Source organism: Diadema antillarum, unplaced genomic scaffold, assembly GCF_040938485.1.
Source record: "Diadema antillarum isolate AM-2024a unplaced genomic scaffold, OU_Dant_1.0 scf00000001, whole genome shotgun sequence".
NCBI classification, from domain to species: domain Eukaryota; kingdom Metazoa; phylum Echinodermata; class Echinoidea; order Diadematoida; family Diadematidae; genus Diadema; species Diadema antillarum.
Window position 1 is genome coordinate 4,238,079 of NW_027270890.1, and position 20,197 is coordinate 4,258,275.

The 20,197-nt window shown below is 39.4% G+C and overlaps 1 protein-coding gene across 1 annotated transcript in view; it reads right to left on the minus strand.

Moving 5' to 3' along the window:
• Window positions 1-12,994, minus strand: part of LOC139723279 (protein sel-1 homolog 3-like) — a 29,782-nt gene extending 16,788 nt beyond the window's left edge. The window contains exons 1-7 of the mRNA XM_071634572.1: window positions 12,871-12,994; window positions 8,069-8,759; window positions 7,283-7,409; window positions 6,198-6,322; window positions 5,415-5,530; window positions 4,726-4,917; window positions 3,801-3,939 (exon numbers count right to left, since the gene is read on the minus strand). Coding sequence (XP_071490673.1) covers window positions 3,801-3,939; window positions 4,726-4,917; window positions 5,415-5,530; window positions 6,198-6,322; window positions 7,283-7,409; window positions 8,069-8,759; window positions 12,871-12,963 — 1,483 coding nt within the window. The 5' untranslated portion in view covers window positions 12,964-12,994. The remainder of the gene's footprint in view (window positions 1-3,800; window positions 3,940-4,725; window positions 4,918-5,414; window positions 5,531-6,197; window positions 6,323-7,282; window positions 7,410-8,068; window positions 8,760-12,870) is intronic.
• Window positions 12,995-20,197: the final 7,203 nt, after the last annotated feature.

Sequence of the window (20,197 nt, forward strand, 5' to 3'; positions counted from 1 at the left end):
AGGAAGTGAAATATCTACAAACGAACAAGTGCTGCTCTTGGAAAAGAAAGAATTACATTAACCCGTTGAGGATGAATCCCAAGTATACTCGGGCAGGTTTCTATGGGAAATGCGTGTTGTAGCAAAATCAGTACGTCCTCAATAGGTTAAGGACATCACCACAGGAACTCAATTAATTGTACCAAAAAAATTGAAAAAGACAGACAGTCAATCAATCATACCAACAACAAACAAGAGACCTGTGGGTCTAGCGCTCACCTGAGTATCGCAAGTTCACCTTTCACGCAGTCACTAATCTAAATCATTCACAGCTCTACCAAAATTTGACCAGGCATTCTCAAGTAGAAGATGAAAATGTACAATAAGGGCCCAAGTTTTTGAAGATTTTTTAATTTGGGGGGATTGGGGGCCCCTGGGGCCCTCTGGGTGGGGCATTGTGCTCATTTTGATAAATTGAGATCCTGACCCCCTAGGGATGCTACCTGCCAAGTTTGACGAAAATCCATCATGAGGTTTTCAGGAAGAAGATGAAAATGTACAATTCAGGTCCCCATTTCGACCTTCCCAACCATCCCCCCCCCCCCCCCTGGGTCCCAAGGGGGGCACCCCTGATTCTGCCATGAACAAACTTGAAACTACAGTCATCAATGTACTAACTCACAGTATTAACTTAGCTCTATCACTTCTGGTTCTAGAGAAGAAGATTTTTACAGATTCCTTAATTTTGGGGGGTTTGGGCCCCCCTGGGGGCCCCCTGGGTGGGGCATGGTGCCCATTTTAACAAATTGAGTTCCTAACCCCCTAGGGATGCTACCTGCCAAGTTTGATGAAAATCGGTCTTGGGGTTTTCAAGAAGAAGATGAAAATGTAAAAAGTTTACGCACGACGGACGACGGACGACGCACGCCGGACGACGGACGAAGGGCGATCGCAATAGCTCACTTGAGCCTTTGGCTCAGGTGAGCTAAAAACTAGAAATGTTGCTATGGCGACTGGTATGCCTCCGCCATAATGCATGGTTCTCTGAATGGTTCTATAGCACAATGTCTTGACAATGTGTCATGACAGCTTCACATAAATGGCAAAATATTAAAATGACAGGTTTGTCACAAATGCATGGAGTGTTCACTTCCCTTGAACTAGGTTTATTTAGATGAATGGCTATACTATCTAAGAGTGTAGGTATTTGGGGATTTGAGGATTTGTACCCAACTTTTGACCCTTTTATAAGTTTAACCCTAATCAGGCTGGGCTTTTTTGGTTTAAATGCTATATCTGGGGGGGATTCCGCCCCCCCCCCCTTCAGATCTCGCCTATGGAACACGTGATCGCGCCGAAAATCGGCACACGTGACGCCCATGACGTACATGTATACTATCAAAATGTATGGTTGCTTTCTCCGAAAAATTTTTCTTATATTCTATATTAATTAATTATTGTAATTTATGCATAAAATCAGTTTTGGGCTCTAAATCACTTATTATTGCTCTAATTAAGCTAATTTCTTTTTAAAAATGTTTCTTGTATCATTCTCCTGAGACATAGGTTAAAAAAAAATCTGTATCGAAATTAATTTCTGATGTATTTGATTGTTTTTTGAATTTCTTATGTATTTCCTTGTTTTTTGATCTTTTGTTTTTGTTTGTTTTTTGGCCAAAATTTGTCACAGACATTTCTCGAAGCTTTATTATGCTAAAATAAATTAATTTTGTCCATTCTAGGTCAAGATATTAATTCTTATGTGAATTAATTGAAAAAACACAATTTGCATTGGATTTGTACACAAAATCACGTTTTGGAGCAATTTTGCGGTTGACAAATTTTTTTCGAACGGGCGTCGCGTCAAAACGGTACGCGCAGGCGCAACAATATTGGTCTCAAAAGTTGCGCAATACTTGAAAGAAAAAGTCATGAAACATCGCGGCGGGAGCTTATCGCGCTGCGAAGATATTGCGCGAAACGTGGGGGGGAGCGGATTCCGCCCCCCCCCCCAGCCTGATATGGGTTAAAGAAGAAGTGCAATCTAGCACTTTCACTTGACCTTTGACCTTTAGGCAAGAAACTTCCAAGAGAATCTGTATTGGGTAATATATGCATACACTAAGTTTCAAGAAAAAATCCTGCAGGCATTGCATAGATAAGAGAGAAATAATGACATTTTGATGAGTTGACCTTGACATTTCACCCCCTGACCTTTGACCCATGACCCCTAAATTCCCAACATGATCACTGCCAGTCAGTACATGCATATACACTAAGTTCCATGAAGATACCTTGATTTGTGAGATATGGAGAAACTAGATATATCGCTACGGCGACTGATATGCCTCCGCCATAATGCATGGTTCTCCTAATAGGTCTATAGTACAATGTCTTGACAATGTGTGATGACAGTTTCACACAATTGGCAAAATATTAAAATGACAGGTTTGCCACAAATGTGCTGAATGTTCACTTTCCTAGAACTAGGTTCAATTGGATGAATGATTAAAATGTCAGAGTGCAGGTATTTGGGGAACTAATGATTTTTACTTGACTTTTGACCCTTTTATAAGTTTATGCATTGAGTACACCGTAATTTTCAAGGTATTGAGAAAAAGTATAATTTCAGTATCAAATGGGAAAATAGCATTATCTAACCTGGCCTTTGACCTTTGACCTCACAGTTCTAAAGAGAATCACTGTTAGGTTGAACATGCATGAATATGTAAGTTTCATGATGATACCTTGAGTTACTTTTGAGATATGGAGGAAAAAATTCAACACTTTCATTTGACCTTTGATCTTTTGACCTTTGACCTTTTGGCAAGAAACTTCCCACAGAATATATATCGGGTAATACATGCATACATCAAGTTTTTAAAAAAACCCTCCAGGCATTGCATAAATATAAGGAAAGTAGTGATATTTTGAGGAGTTGACCTTGACCTTTGACCCCTGACCTTTGAACCATGACCCCCAACTTTCCTAGATAATCACTGCCCATTGGAACAAGCATATATACTAAGTTCCATGAAGATACCTTGAACCATTTGCGAGATATGGAGAAAAACATGAATTTTCAACCTTTTTTTTCACAAAATAACCTGTGACCTTTGACCTTTGACCCCCTGACCCTAAAATACAAACAAAGTATTATCCCCCCAGGATAAACCCTCATACCGAGTTTGATGTAAAGCCACCACACGGTTCTTGAGATATCGACAAAAACAAAACGGGACGGACGTATGGACGGACGTACGGACGACCCGAAAACATAATGCCTCCGGCCACTTCGTTGGTGGAGGCATAAAAAGTGAAATTTTAACATTTCCACTTGACCTTTGACCCTTGACCTCATGACCCAAATCTCTCTCTGGGGAATCTTTGTTTGGTAGTTCATGTATACACAAAGTTTCACGAAAATACCTCCAGGCATTGCACAGATATAGAGGAAATAGTGAAATTTTGAACATTTGACCTTGACCTTTTGACCTTTGACTTTGAGCATGTGCCCCCAAAAGTTGATAGGCACAGCTTCGCCCACTCATATCTATGTACATATACATGCCAAGTTTCATTAGGATACCTCTCACAGTTTTTTAGATACGCTGTCCACAAAATTGATTATGGACGGACGGACGGATGGACGGACAACCCGAAAACATAATGCCTCCGGCGACATTTCGTGGCGGAGGCATCAAAAAAAAAAAAAGAAGAGAGAAGAAAATCAATTAATGACTTTCTTTCATCATGGCTGATGCTCTTTTCAATTCTATTGGTAAGAAATGAAATGAAAAAAGAAAAAGAATGAAACTCACTGCGCTTCTTCTTGTCTTTGTGTTTCAGTCTGAAGGCAGCAAAGACTCTGGCCACGTCTAAATGAAGATTGTCACACTGATGGTAATAATCTGTGATCCCCTTCGTATGGTTCAGCTCTAAGAACTGTGGTGATGGCACCTACACAAATAAATGTCAAATCAGTGATAAATCAATGACAGAAATCAATGTCATATCAGTGTCAAATCAGTGTAAATCAAAAGTGAAATTAATGTCTAATTAATGTCAAACTCAAATAATGATTACAAATACTGATACATCTGATTCTGACAAGACACTATACCCTGGCAACACAACAAAGTCAAAGAAAGTATGGAAATCACTCCAAAGCAAATGTCTATAAGGCCATTTTATGTGGCTGATTAGCCATGGTAACACAACAAAACTCTACAAAATCAAGGAAACAGCCCTAAAGTAATTCCATAATTCCTTCTTTCATGCATTCAGCCATACATTCATCCAATTACGTTTTTGTATGTTTTTCATTTATTCATTAATATATTCGTCCAATTAGTTTGGTTTATTAATTCATTCATTCATTTATTCACTCACTCAACCACTCATTCATTCATTCATTCATTCATTCATTCATTCATTCATTCATTCATTCATTCATTCATTCATTCATTCATCTGAATATTTTGGCTTGTTTATTTATTAATTCAGCCCTTAATTCATTAATCAATTCATTCATTCATTCATTCCTCCAGTTTTGGTGTGTTAATTCATTCATTCACTCATTAATTCATTCAATTATTCATTCAATCATTCATTTATTCATCCAATTGTTTTGTTTTGCTAATTCATTCATTCATTCATTCATTCATTCATTCATTCATTCATTCATTCATTCATTCATTCTTTCATTCATTCATTCATTCATTCATTCATCTGTTTTCCCATCACCTTATCCAGATCAAGAGCCCTGCCCCTCCATAGCTTGGCCTCTAACATGTAGCCACTGAATGAAGCCACGGCACTGCTCCCACCCAGATGATAGAGGGCGTCTGTCTCGTTGTAGTGAACGTTGGCCTGATAGGAACTCTCACCCACCATGGTTGTCTCGCTCTTTTCTTGGGTGATGAAACTCAGTGACCACTGAAATAAAAGCAACATTGTTGACTTCCTCCAACTGTATTTTCCATTTACCTCAGAGCACTGCATCTAAACTGAGATGTCCTACAATTTGACATCAAATAACTTGACAAGCCTAAATCTACGATCATCCTTTCAAGCTAGTATACTCAGGAGTAGCCAAGATCATATCGGAGTAAGTTAATCAAGCAAGGGGTCCACGTATCATATGAAATTGTTATGAGCCATTCTGAAGTTTACATCCATTCAAGGGCAAAAAAAAATGTTATCACTGGTAACCAAAGTGATAAATGTCATTTGAAATTGTTTCATTTGATTTGTCACCATTTTTCCTTGAAAGTTTGATGACAGTTTTCCATGATTCTAGATTAATTTCACTAAAATGGAAATCATACTAAATGTACCAATGCATAAAAAGTCATTACTGATCACGATAAATAAACACTGCTAACATTTAGCTGAACAGACTGGGGGGAGGGGTTGCCAATTTGCTGAGCTACCTTTCTGCCATCCTGTGTGTAGACCAGCTGTATCCACTGCTTCAGCGGTACCTTGAATGAGTTTATCATACTGCTGTACTGACCATTCTCCTGCTCAATTTGAAGAAATGTTTTCCCTGTGAAAACAAATCATAATCAATCACTCTACATTGTCACAAAATGTGTAAACAGATCATGAGCAGGAAACAAACGACATTTTAACAAAAGTCAACCTTAACAAGCAAAGTGTGACAAAAAGGAATGACATGCATTAGTTTTATTAAACAAACAAATCACCAAATGCCGACTCCAGAAAGGCATTCATCAGTTATACTATACTGCCAATAAAAGTCTGGTTTCTAGATTGGAGTTGGTTCTTGTTCTTTCTATGTCAAAGGTAAACATATCTTTTATTGGGTGTGATAGTGATATTTTTTCAGCATTCTGGATCTCCTATCTAAGTAGTTACAGTAGCAATGATTATGGTATTGAGGATAATAATAATGAGAAGGAAAAGACAGAGGACGAGGATGATGATAATGATGATAATGATAAGGAGGAGGAGAAGAAGAAAAAGAAGAAGAAGAAATAAAGAAGAAACAATTACTTTAACCATGCTCAGTAGAACATTTACCATTTTTATGATTGTGTCAGGAAAAAAATATTTGCACATTCTCTCACTTCCATAATGATTGTTTATCTTCCCCTCTCTCTCTCTCTCTCTCCCCCCCCCCCCCCCCCCTCTCTCTCCATCTATCACACTCACACAGAGATACTGCTAGGAGACAAGGACCCCAGACTCACCTTCCTTGTTCATAAAGATGAGAGGTGTCGTGTATCTGTTTGTGTAATGAGTCTTACGGTGGAATATACCACAGAGATAATGCTTGCAGTACTCCAACACATACAACACTGCTGAGAAAGTGAATCTGTGGGTTGAGGAAAGAAAATTAATAAGCCCACATCAATGTTTATGGTTTTCACATCTTACATTTGATTGGCACCCTAACTCACCGTTGCACTGATGCATTTTGTTGCTACCCTACTCGGTTATACAATTCAATATGAATTAAATGATTTGTAAAGAAGTACAAGCCATATGCTTTTCCAGAGGCCACCATCAAACTCAAGCTTTAGCTTAAGATGACGGTCTCCTGCATTTTGTATGCATTAATTCGATTGAATAATCAATAATTTTTCAGCTGTTTTTGTAGAGTTACGATTCATCAAAACAATATTTCATTATTGATACATTATATGTGATTATATCTATATTCATTTTGTGTTGGATATAATGTAATTAGTATTGGAAAATTGTTTGTTACATTGTATATATTTTGTGAAAAATGCAGAAATCAAATAAAATCAAATAAAATCACTTTGCTGGTACAATTGTATTTCTGGTTTGCTACCTACTTTGCACAAATTTTTTTTGCGTATCGATTAAACCCTTTTTGATGAAGGAAAAAAATGAAAGACTAACAGTGGAAACTAATGGGTTGATATGCCTCTTTTAATTAATTTCATCAAAGACTGGATTTAACTTCCTTTTTTCATATCATATTCATTATATTCTGGATAAAAAGATATCTCTTGTTTTGCTACAAATTAGACTTTGTACATTATACACTGTACATAATTCATCTCTTTGTCAGACATATGTATTACACTTGCTGTCATAAGATTACAGATTATCGATTAGGTAGACACTGATGACATTGGGTTTGATGTAACATTAAAAATAAAACACAGCCATACAAGTTGATAAGGAAGTTAAAGCTGACGAGGAATTGGTTTTTACAATCAAGAGGAGTCCACTGAACTGGGCAGGGTATATTACGTGCAGTAGCATACATAGAAAGGGACCCAGGATAGCAATGCACACATACCTAGGCTGGTTGATATTTGCTTCAGCCCGCTGTCTCAAGCCTTTCTGTCTGAATGGAGGCAGGTCTCTTGACAGCCCGTGATGCACACTGGGAAATGCCATCGGAAAGGTCATGAGGTCAACAACCTCTGTTTGAGGAAGAAAGGTTAGAACTGAATGGTTAACATATAAAGAGATACTTTTTTTACTTCCTGTAAAATAACCATCAATGAATAAGTTTTGTTTAGCAAGATCAAAAGTCAATAATTTTTACCTAAACTTATAAATTTACAATCAACTGATAAGAAAACAGCATGAATACCTGTAAACTTTTGACACAGTTGGGAGATCATGGTCAAAATGCCAGATAGCCTCTGATTTTAAGCAACCTAAAAACTTGTTCTCAGTAAGTGGCATCAAAATTGATCGTCAAACATACAATTGTAATATTGACTGGTAGACAGGAGTGGCGTGAAGACCTAATTTTACAATCCAAGGCATTAAACTGCACAGCACTGACTGATTTATGTGTGAATCATGTTACATTTATCTCATATTATGCACACTTGTACTTCAATCAAGCATGAAATACTTGTAAAATTTTTCTTATTTGGTAGGTATTCAGGGAATAATTTTCCAACTCAAATTTGATTAGCAATTTCAGCTGATGAACAATATTTCACATGGTATCCTGTACATTTCTATGAAGAAAACTGCTACACAAAAGATAGTTTGTGTAGCAGTGGTGTAAAAGTGCATAGCAAATTGCGATGCGATACCAGGAAAATTATTCCCTGGTATTTCAAACCTTTTTCATAAGGACATTGTAGTATTCCATTCCAGACTCTGCTGTGTTTCACCATCATCTCAGCGTACCAGGTCAGACATCCGAAGCTGGCGTGAGTTTTACGTGGTCTGGAGTAAGGTGGTAAGACCTTGATGTTGTACTGCGCCTTGGCTTTGGCGAAACCATAGTAACCTTTCTTCCGTGAATGAAACACATTGGAGGGAAGAATCCAAACTGAAATTACAGCTCGGGTAGCAAGACTGACCCCCTGGTTCATAAAATCAGGTTGATAAACGATTCCATCTGGTAATTTTAATCTTTGAAAGACTTTTCTAGAGTGGCGTGAGTGACCACTACAAGTCCAGTAATGCCTGAATGCTCTATAGCGACGATTGTCCGTAGTCCAGACGTGGACTTCTAGTCCTGCTACTTCTCCTGGTACACAATCATATTCCAGCTGCAAGAGGTTGTCTGGGGGATAGATGGAGGGGGTTGATTGCACTTGAATAAAACGTTGCTGAAGTCTTCTGTCTGTTCCCACGACGACAGACAGTGTTTCATGCTGAGAAGCGATAGGATGATGGGGAGAAGGGAGCTGGTGCACACGGTGTGTGGGCGGGGCAGTCTGGTGGTGGTGGTGGTGGTGGTGGAGGTGTTTGTAGGAGTCTGCTGGGTCTCTTTGGGTGTGTTTTGTGTTGTGAATGTCAATCACCTGTATAGAAAGACCAAATGATACCAACCTCAGTCAAACCAAGACACCTGTCCTACAACAGAACACATGCAGATTCCTTTCCCATGAATTTCACTTGACTGGTATCTGTGCAAACCCACATCCCCACTGAAGAAGGATAAAACTGACCATCACACAAGAAAGGGTATTCTTGCTAAATGCACATTTGGTACGTAAGATACACAATGATCTTTTATAGTCCAATAGTCAAAAGGCAAAACTATCTGAGTATTCATCTGCATTGTTTTGCTCTTTCTTTCTTTTTTTTTCATCTTAATTGCAAATACTGTGAAAGAATAAAACCGCACAATTATCAGTCTGGACAGATTCACATCATTCTGTAATTAACAATGCTACAATGTACACTCACCTACATATGCTGACCACCCCTCTCTCTTTAAATGGTTGATGCCTCTCTGAACTGATCTATCCACTTTCACTTCCTCCTATATTATATTTCCATGTAGATTAATAGGTTTATGTTCTACGCATACCTGGTACAATAATAAGATAGGACAATATTGCACTGTATAGTGTAAATCAAATGTCGCTTTCCCTCAGTGAGACACAAGTATGATGACACTGTAGACTGACTGGATATTGGTGACAGAGAAGATATGAAAGTGTTCTGTGGAATATCTCACTTTCTAAGAATACTGGTTTTAAAGGATCGATATCCTACTATTAGGCATTGTCAACTATCAACTCTCCACCATCCCCCTCCAAAAATAATAATAATAATAATTGTGCAAAAAAATCACATGGATCATGTTTACTATTAATGCAATAACAATGAATTCATGAAATTATAATCATCCAAAGTACAGTACCAATGTCATCCAAATTTAGAACACAGTAAATTTTTGAGGTACAGGTGTTCCAAAACACTTATCCAGCAAATATGAAAACACATGGTTGCATCATCATGTTATGCTACCTTGAAATTATTATGATTTCATATTTCAAATAATAAAACAATTCAATGAGGTTTTGAGACAGACAAAAATGGTGCTGATAATTGATAACAGCCCAGTTCTTCTAGAGACAGTGTTTGGTGAAAAACAAAAATACAGACAGACAGATTTGATCTATGGTGAGAAGAGTTTACAGACTCAGAGTATAGACACAGCAGAAGACAAACAGGGCAATAGAGAGACGTGTGTAAGCTACTGTGGGAAGCTTGGCTGGGCAACATGTGGTCTACAGCCATCTGGCCTAGGCTGATGTTTGCCAGAAATCACAGTATGCCGTCTTCACACACACACAAAATCAATCACACTACGCCAGATGTTATTGACAAGGTAAACAATAACCCAGTCATTTGAAGCACTTCGTGTTAGCGACACTCGGGTCTAATTAACTTGCATCATCCTTTCGTTCATCTCAGTACATTATATGGGGGCAATCACACGCAATCTTACAACATACACAAGCAATGCATGATGTCATGACAAATAAAAAAGACAAAAAAAAAAAAAACCTCACTAAATCTGAATCAGTATCATACATGATCATGACTAAGAAAATTTATATTGATGTTATTTCATACCAATTGTCACTCCATTTGTTACTAACATCCACATACAATTTGTACATATGGCAGACATATTTGCTATGAAGTGAGTGGCATCACATAAAATGCACTTGCTGTGTAACTAACTCTTTTTCAGTAGGTGTGACAAAATATTCAAAAATACCTGTTCCCTCATATCCTTCATTCTTTCTCTCTCTGTTATGCTTGCAATGTCCCAACAAATTCTATTTCTTACAGTAACCTCTAATGCTTAATAACTACCATGACAAACTACTCACTACTTCTACAACTATTGTAATTCTGCTATTGCTCCTACTATAATTATGTACTCGTTACCATCACTACTGTCAGCTATTGCTTGGATAATACATTCAATATTATTAACCCATTGAGAACAGGCTGATTTTGCTACAGCACACATTTTCCATAGACTTCTGCGCTAACTATTAATAACTAGTTGATCATCATTGTAAAACTTTGATTTCTGTCAAAAAAAAAAACCCCAAACAAACAACAAACACCAAAATCTTGTGTAACAGTAGCAGTCGTAGCAGACTTCTTTTTTTTTTTGTAGCAATACTCGTTCTAAATGTACAGTCACATGACCAAGTCAATTATCTCACAAGTTTTCCATAGTGTGAAGATATGATGTGCCTGGTTTTATTAGTGGAACTGTGATCATTATGGACAGACATTTCATTTTTGAATCTACCATGCAGTCAAATCTTGGCTGTACCTTGTGGCGCTTCAAACACTTCTAAAATTACTTAACCCATTGAGGAGAGACTAATTTTGCTTTTACTATGCATTTCCCATAGACACCTGCCCGAGTATACTCGGAACTTGTCCTAAACAGGCGGGATTGCCACCATTTTTAAACAATATGCCTTTAAATAGATAGTGTGATGATGTATTATCTTACTCGCGACAAGATCCTATAACTTATTGTGTGCACTTTGGGGGCAGTTCAGTGCAGCGGCTTATGAATTTTCACTCGTGCCTAGATTCCGAGACCTAAGACACCAAACTGTCATTTGCAGAGATGGCAAGTTTCCAAACTGGCTGAGAGTGAGGGTGAGAAACTGCAATTCAGCGAAACAACCGGAAAGAGGGGGGGGGGGGGGGGGGGGGGTGCAGATGTGCCCATCCCCTGTTTTGAGCTGTTCATTTTGGAATTCAAAATTGTGTAATTTGGTGGACACTTTTTACTTGCATAATATAAATCTAGATTTGTTATGGAAGATGGTCTACAAGACATCATGATATTTTGAGCATTTTTTTTTTTTTTTTTTGCCCGTATCTTGGTCAAGGGTGAATGAGTCTAGATTAGAAATGGATGTATGACTGACATGACTAAGCAGAATTTTTAGAGACCTCTTTGGATTATTTATTTAGAAAGAATAGTTGTAAGATACAGTGCATGTTGGGCAAGCCTTGGTATCATAGCCAAATTATCCATCCAATGATTATATTATTATTGATGTATTAGCACCTAAAACTGCCACAATTGTTGTTTTGTTTTTGCTTTTTTTCCTGGGAGGCATGAGAAAATGATTGCAGGGTGGGCGAGTCCAGTTGCTGAACAGGCTTTGATGAGAAGCACCATAGAAGTAGAAGTAGAAGTGAGTATGAGATGGGTTGCTGGGGAGCGAGACTCGCGTTGCTGGTGGAAGACTTGTTGGTACGGTAGGCCTGCATTGGACAATTTCTCACACTCATATCACATCACATCACATCACATCTGATACGGAATATCATAATATCCCCCCCCCCCAAACCGCCATTAACTCAACTGATCCCATAAATGAGCACTATTCCACTCTGACTACAGTAGTCAGTAGCTCTCTCTCTCTCTCTTTCTCTCTCTGACTCTGCTGTATTTGTTTGCTTATTTAATTTCTGCACTTTCATTTTTATTCACCCTTCGACCAACATTCTTCTTTACCACAGATAAAACTGACTGAATCATTTTCATGTCACATGCACACACAGACAGACACACACATACAAAGTTCAGTAATGAAAGGTCTGTTGTAGATCTAACCGTTAGTGTTTTTACTGGAGTGTAGTGTTAGTGTTGTTGATGTTGTTAGAGTAACTTCCTGGTTATTGCCATTGGCATCCCTTGTCTTCAAATTCAAAATTCAGCCTTTCCATGACTATCGTTAGTAACAAAGTCAGAGGTATGCAAACGATTCAACGTAGGCCTACACTGGCTTCACACTTCACTAGGCCAGCGGATATGGCTAACCCCGTCAAAACAACTCCGCTGCTCAGTCAACGTCGACAACGGAGCTACACGATACTGTAGTGCATCTTATACGGCAAGAGCCTGCGCCTGCCGCGCCATCCATCGAAGTACACGTATCAACAAGTGCATGAATTACCGTATCGTAGCTTATGAGCTGATGGGTTCCGAGCTTGACGAGGGTATAGCTACACCTACAGGCTACAGCTCACAACTTGTACAGTACGAGACAACTTTTTAACAATGTTCTTTCACACTTAATACGAGCTGCTACAATTCAGATGAAATCAAGTAAATCTAGATGAACATACCTTTGCTTGGCTTAGCTTCACTGGCCCGATCATGAAATTTAGAGCCAGTAAAACTGAGCTAAATGTGATGACTTTGCTCCCATCCTTCGCCATGTTCTGGGTTGTTTAGTACTGTGAGTTTACAGCGCATGCGTTTACTGAAGTGTGTAACTAGCTAGCTGGCCATGCATGCCTAGGTAGGCTAGGCCACAAAACCAGCGAGCGAGAGATACGCAATACACACGTACAGGTACTTTATTACGAGCGATGCTGCTAGTTTCGCTTGTCTTCCCCTCAGCCTTCCCACTTTCGTTGAGACTGAGCGGAGAACATCAAGAAAATACAACCTCCAGCTCTTTTAATATCATGAGCTTTGCCTTTTAGCATTCAGTAAATTTACAGAACAATGTTCAGCAGGAGTAGAATTACAGACCATGAGGTCATTTATTTGCATACATGATCACTAAAACATGTAATTTTGTGTGTGGTTCGTTTTAGTTAAGATTATAATAATTTATATGACCACGCCCACTGGGCATCATACAGCCTCGGAGTTCGTGATCCAGAAGCCAGCTGCCATACGAATGGCGAGTATACTCGGGGTGGCAAGGGAAATTAATGTTTTCCTTTTTTCTTTTTTCTTCTTCTGTTTTTCTCATGATATTGGGAAGGTCAAGAGGAGAAAGACATTTAAATACATCTTTTTATTGCACCTTGCTTTTCAAGTTTTATCAGTCTGTTAATTGCTTTGCTTGTTTTCCATTATCACAATCAGTTTGAAACTTGAGTTTTACAAGCTGCACTTCAAGCGTGACGGGAAATATAAAGGAAAACTGTGATGAAGTGACAATTGAACTTTCCATGATTTTAGCGATTCATTCAATGAAATTTAGAAATATATTACTGTACGACTATTTCAATGATAGGGTCATAATTTGTACGTCGTGATTCTTGACCTTTTTTATCTGGTTGCAGGGGCGTCACCAGCTTTTTTTCAAGGGGGGTGCGTTTTGACACTAAATGTTTACGAAATTTTTTGGACAGACATTTGGAATATAGGAAGCTCTCAATCCCTAGACTTTTACTGTGTTTTGAGGGAAACCAAGCGGGGAAAGGGCACCGGCGTAGCTAGGATTTCATCTTCGGGCGGGGGGGTTAGTATGCGAGGGAGCGAGCAAGGGTGGGGGGAGGGTGCGGAAGTGCCGGAGGGGTTGTACCCCCTATAAATGGATTATGGAATGACGTGTGAAACGACAAATTACTGGCAGCGATATCAGGAGAATGGCATCACGACTACATGCGAGCGAGGGAGCGAGCGAGCTTGAAAATTTTGACATTTTACAGTCCAAAAACTGCCGTTTGTAGCCACATTTCATTGCTTTGTAAATTAAGGGGGCGCCAGCGGGCGCAACTGCTGGCAGTTACTGGCAGCAACATCAGGAGAATGGCATAATAATTAAATGCGAGCGAGCGAGAGAGCGAGCTTGAAAAATTTGACATTTTACAGTCCAAAAACTGCCATTTGGAGCCATACTTTTCGCTTTGGAAATAAAGGAGGGGTGGGGGCGCAACGGGCGCAACTGCCGATAATTACTGGTAGCAACATCAAATTGCATAACAATGAAATGCGAGCGAGCGAGCGAGCGAGCTTGAAAATTTTGACATTTCACAGTCCAAAAACTGCCGTTTGTAGCCATATTTATATGCTTTGGAAATTAAGGGGGGAACACCGGGCGCAACTGCTGGCAATTACTGGCAGCAACATCAGGTGAATGGCATAGCAATTAAATGCGAGCGAGCGAAGAGAGCGAGCTTGAAAATTTTGACATTTTACAGTCAAAAACTGCCATTTGGAGCCATATTTTTTCGCTTTGGAAATAAAGAGGGGTGGGGGCGCAACGGCGCAACTGCCATTAATTACTGGCAGCAACATCAGGAGAATTGCATAACAATTAAATGCGAGCGAACGAGCGAGCGAGCTTGAAAAATTTGACATTTTACAGTCCAAAAACTGCCATTTGTAGCCATATTTTTTTGCTTTGGAAATTAAGGGGGGGGGGGGCGCACCGGGCGCAACTGCTGGCAATTACTGGCAGCAACATCAGGTGAATGGCATAACAATTAAATGCGGGCGAGCGAGCGAGCGAGCTTGAAAATTTTGACATTTTACAGTAAAAAACAAACAAACTGCCGTTTGTACAGCTATATTTCTTCGCTTTAGAATTTAAGGGGGCGCATCGGGCGCAACTGCTGGCAAATACTGCCAGCAATATCAGGAGAGCATAATGATTACATTCGAGCAAGCGGAACGAGCGAGCTTGAAAATTTTACATTGTACAGTCCAAAAACTGCCGTTCTTAGCCATATTTTTTCGCTTTGGAAATTAAGGGGAGGGGCACCGGGCGCAAATGCAGGCAATTACTGGCAGCAACATCAGAAGAATGGCATAAAGATTAAATGCGAGCGAATGGAGCGAGCGAGCTTGAAAATTTTGACATTTTACAGTCCCAAAACTGCCGTTTGTAGCTATATTTTTTCGCTTTGGAAATTAAGGGGGGGAGGCGCACAGGCGCAAACTGCCGGCAATTACTGGCAGCAACTTCAGGAGAATGGCATTGCGACTAAATGCGAGCGAGAGGAGCGAGCGAGCTTGAAAATTTTGACATTTTACTGTCCCAAAACTGCCGTTTGCAGCTATTTATTATTTTTTTTTCGCTTTGGAAAATAAGGGGGGAGGGGGGACGCCCGGTGCGCCCCTCCCCTTGGATCCGCCACTGGTAGTCAAGGGTGTGGGTTTATGTTCATAACTGGGGGAGGTATATATCCAGCGAGGTGGCGTCGAAGTGACCAAGCGGGAAAGGATGTCCAAAATCTGCACTTTAGAGCATCCCCTAAACTAATTGTGCGTGTTTGTTTGTGTGTGTGTATGGAAAAGTCTTTTTATTGGCAATGCAAGACATTTTATATAGACTAGTATGTAAAGCAACACTGCAAAATCAATGATCTAGCTTTGATATAACGAAGCATAAGGTACAAAGGTGTACATTCTACATCACATTGCGCAACATTGTAGCGACTCTTCGTTCGGATGGACTGAGTCACTGCGCACATCCTGCTTATATGCAGAATGCCAACCAGGAATCACAACCTTATTGTCGGGTCCGGGCTTTTTGAACAATGTTTCACACTATATACCTATCTAATTATGGTTAAAAGAAATCATAGAAAAATATCTTATTTTTGGATCACCCCTTTCATACAAAAGCAGTTTACTAACACTTGAACTACTATTTCGGTAAATCTTTTTTTTTTTTTTTTTTTACCAGCGGATTGGGAGGGGGGGTGGCGCACACTCCCCCCCCCCCCCCCCCCCCGTGGTTACGCCACTGCTTTTGGGTGAAATAATTTGGACGGATTTCTCGAATTCTAACAAAAAAGCAAGAAAATCTTTTCATCGCGGGAATTATGATTATGTGGGGGTGGGGCAAATGGTGCGCTTGCCTTCCAATATTTTTTGGGGGGCAACATGTTTGTTTTCTTTCAAAAGCAAGAAAATCTTCTCATTTCGAGAATTATTAATTATGGGGGGGGGCAAAAACTAGATATTTTTAATGAGGCTAAGGCTCGCTCTTGGCTGGCAATATGGATTGGTCAGAAGTAACGTACAAGGGGACCCTACATACTTGTAAGTAGCACACGTACATGCAAACGTGTATAAGTGCTCCGTATCGTACGGATGTACAGTACGGCCGATAAATAGTAAACACTGTAGAATACTAATAGATATGTATAAATCAGTGCTGCAGAAACAGGGGTGCGAATTGTTTTTGCCGACGATTTTTTTTGTGTGTGTGCGTTTGTGTGAGTGTGTGTGTGTGTCCCTGGTGCAAAATATTAAAAAAAAAATAGAAAGAATAATTATTTTGAGTCCGGCGTTGAGGTCGCTCGCTGACTGATTTTTTATTTTTTATTTTTTGATCTGAAGGGGGGTGCGTTCGCCACCCAACGCACCCCCCCCCCCCCCCCCCCCCTGGTGACGCCCATGGGTTGTTGTTCATCCATTGATAACAAATTTCAGTTTGTTGTTGCTGTTTTGTGTTGCATATACATTACCGAAGGAACATGTTCCAATAATGATAATATATATAATTCATAAAGCACTTATCACAATGTTTTTTTAGCGCTGAACGCTTTTCAATCGCTTTATTGTTCCCTGCCGTTTATAAATTCAAAGTTTTTGCCAAGTCTTATCCCCACACATGTTCACTATGACTAAGATATCTTCCTTTGATGCCCCTCGCCCCCCCCCCCCACCTTTTTTTTTTCATTTCTTTTTTATTTTTTTTGCATCCGTATATAGGAATGCATAGGATGTCACAACTTGCCCCCTCCCCACACTTTTTTTAACCCCGGAAGTGACACCAAAAAAAAAAATAGAAAATGAAACCTTTCAGCGCGGTTAGGCCTTTGTGAAACCCGGAAGTCTCCACCACCCCCCCCCCACCCCCCCCCCCCCCCCCACACACACACACACTCATGAAGACGTGGCGCCGGCCATGGAAACCTCATTAACGTAAATCCATGTTTGGTATTGTCATTTAGCTTGTACTCCTAACGTACATTTTCAGTCATTTTACGTCTAATCCTTCAGACGTGTGACTTAAAACTTCCCCATGTTTTAAACTTTCAATCGGTTTCTTTCCTATTTTCCTTCTGACTTTCCCCCAGACACATGCTCTTTCTTATTGTTCCGGCTGCCGGGTATAAATTCACAGTTTTCGCCAAGTCTTAAATTCGCAAATTGACCTGTACAAATGAGTGTTTCGTTTGTTTGATTTTTGGTTTGTTTGTAAATTTGTATTGTTAGTGTTATTTTGACATTACCGGTACTTTTGTAAGTCTATATCACCAGTCTGCTATTTCGTATATCTATTTAAGAACTGTTTGGGATCTCCAACATTATGTTATATATACTCTTTTTGATTCATTTACTTTAAATTATACATATTAAGGAAAAAAAGACATCGTTCTTTTGTTGACAGCTTATCCACGCCACAAAGCAAGAAATGAGCTTTTGAATATTTTGATGCTCATGATGATGCAAGGAAGAAAATCTTACATGAATTTGAAACAGAATTCATGGACCTTTTTAAATCTCATTGATTCGACACATTAGTCATCATCTATCAAGTAGGGGAAATTTGTGCTTGATCTCATGCTCAATACTATATTACATTGTTTATTTTCAGAAAGAGAGAAACAAAAATATGGACAGAGGATGCCTCGGTGGTGATTGTCGGCAGCGATTACATCGTTCTATTGCATCGTATAGGCCTATACGCGATGCATGATAACCATGACTGCATACAGTGGCGTATAGGGAAAACGGCGCCCGGGGCAAGCGCGGAAATCTACGCCCCTAATTTCTGAAAAAGTATTAAACCCCCAACCCCATCCCAGTAGGGACTTCATGCTTTTTCATAATATATGCTTTTTCAAGCTTAAAAGGGGTCTTTTGAGGGTGATTTAAATGTAATGAAGTGTGAAAAATTTGGGCGAGCGAGCGTAGCGAGCCAGCCAAAAATGGTTGTATTTCAGCTTACAAAACATGGAATTCTTGTCATTTTTTGCTTACTAAATCTGACAATTCTAATCAAGATAATTATTATATAGTGACGGCCTTATAGATAACGATTAGTGACGGCTTTATAGATAACGATTTATACCAACAAACTAAAATACTCCAACTTAGTACGCGCGAGTGAGCCGAAATTTGTATATTTCCGCGTCATCATCACGTTTTGTTCTTATCTCTTTTTTTTGTGACAAATTTTGGGCGAGCGAGCGCAGCTTACAAATCATGGAATTCTTGTCATTTTTTGCTTATTAAATCTTACAATTCTAATCAAGATATAGTGACGGCCTAATAGATAACCCTATTGATTTATACCAACAAACTGAGGTCTTGAAAAATACTCTAAATTACTACGCGTGAGTGAGGCGAAATTTGTTTATTTCCGCGTCATCATCACGTCTTGTTCTCATCTTCTTCTCTTTTATTTTTGTGATAAATTTGGGCGAGTGAGCGCAGCGAGCGAGCCGAAAAATTTTTGTATTTCAGCTTACAAAACATGGAATTCTTGTCATTTTTTGCTTATTAAATCTTACAATTATAATCATGATATAGTGACGGCCTTGTATAGATAACGATTTATACCAACAAACAGAGGACTTGAAAAATACTCTAAATTAGTACGAGCGAGTGAGCCGAAATTTTTGCGCGTCATCATTACGTTTTGTTCTTATCTTGTTTGATATTTTTTCACGCCCCCCCCCCCCCCATGTTCGAAACCGTTGGCGCCCCTCTTTTGATCCAATCGGCGATCGCTTCAGAACGAAAAAAAAAAAAATTGCAGCCGCTGCTCCGTGTAACATTTTGCCTGCTAAATATAAAATGACATGTGTGAACTCAATATACATTGTCATTTTGTCCGCATCATCATCATGTTTTGTTTTCATCTTGTTTGATTTGGTTTTCTGCCCCCCCCCCTCCCCCCCCCCCCCGTCCGGGCGAGGGTTTTCTCTTCTTCTTCTTCTTCTTCTTCTTCCGTTCTTCTTCTTCTTCCTTTTCTTCCCGATTTTTTCTTTTTTCTTCTTCTTCTTCGTTTTTTTTTTTCGTTTTTTTTTTCGGTTTTTTTTTTTCGTTTTTGGCGCCCCCAAGGAGTGGCGCCCGGGGCACGTGCCCCCCTTGCCCCCCCCCCCCCCCCCAGATACGCCACTGACTGCATGGTTTACAACGTGATCGGCAATTTCTAGGTTTCAACTTGTTTCAGTGTATAAAACCATGCATACATCATCATGTGTCACTTTCTGTATTACTATTACCCCTATCTTACTTAACTGGGGGGGGGGGGGGGGGGGGGTCAAATTGACCCCCTCCCGACATTTTATTTGCTGATTCCGTATAACGCACAAAGATTTTGCGGCGCCACATCGACTTTTTACTTTGAAGTCTCCATTGCATGATTCTCATGAGACCAAATAAAAAATTGTGACGTCCGGGGTACACCGTTATGAAGTTATAATGTTTTATACATGCATGTCATTACGAAAACAGCTCAAATTTGTGATATTATGGGCAAATTCAATACAAATTGTGTTTTCTTGTTAAATGAACATCGATTAGATTATTTCAACTTTTAGTCATTGCATAATTCATCCAATGTAGATAAGCTTTTAATCAACGTTTGCAAAAAATCTTGGATAAAGAGATTGAAAAAAGATGAAATACAAAAGTTCGAAGAGCAACAAAATACCAAAGAAATCAACAAAACAAACAACAAAAGAA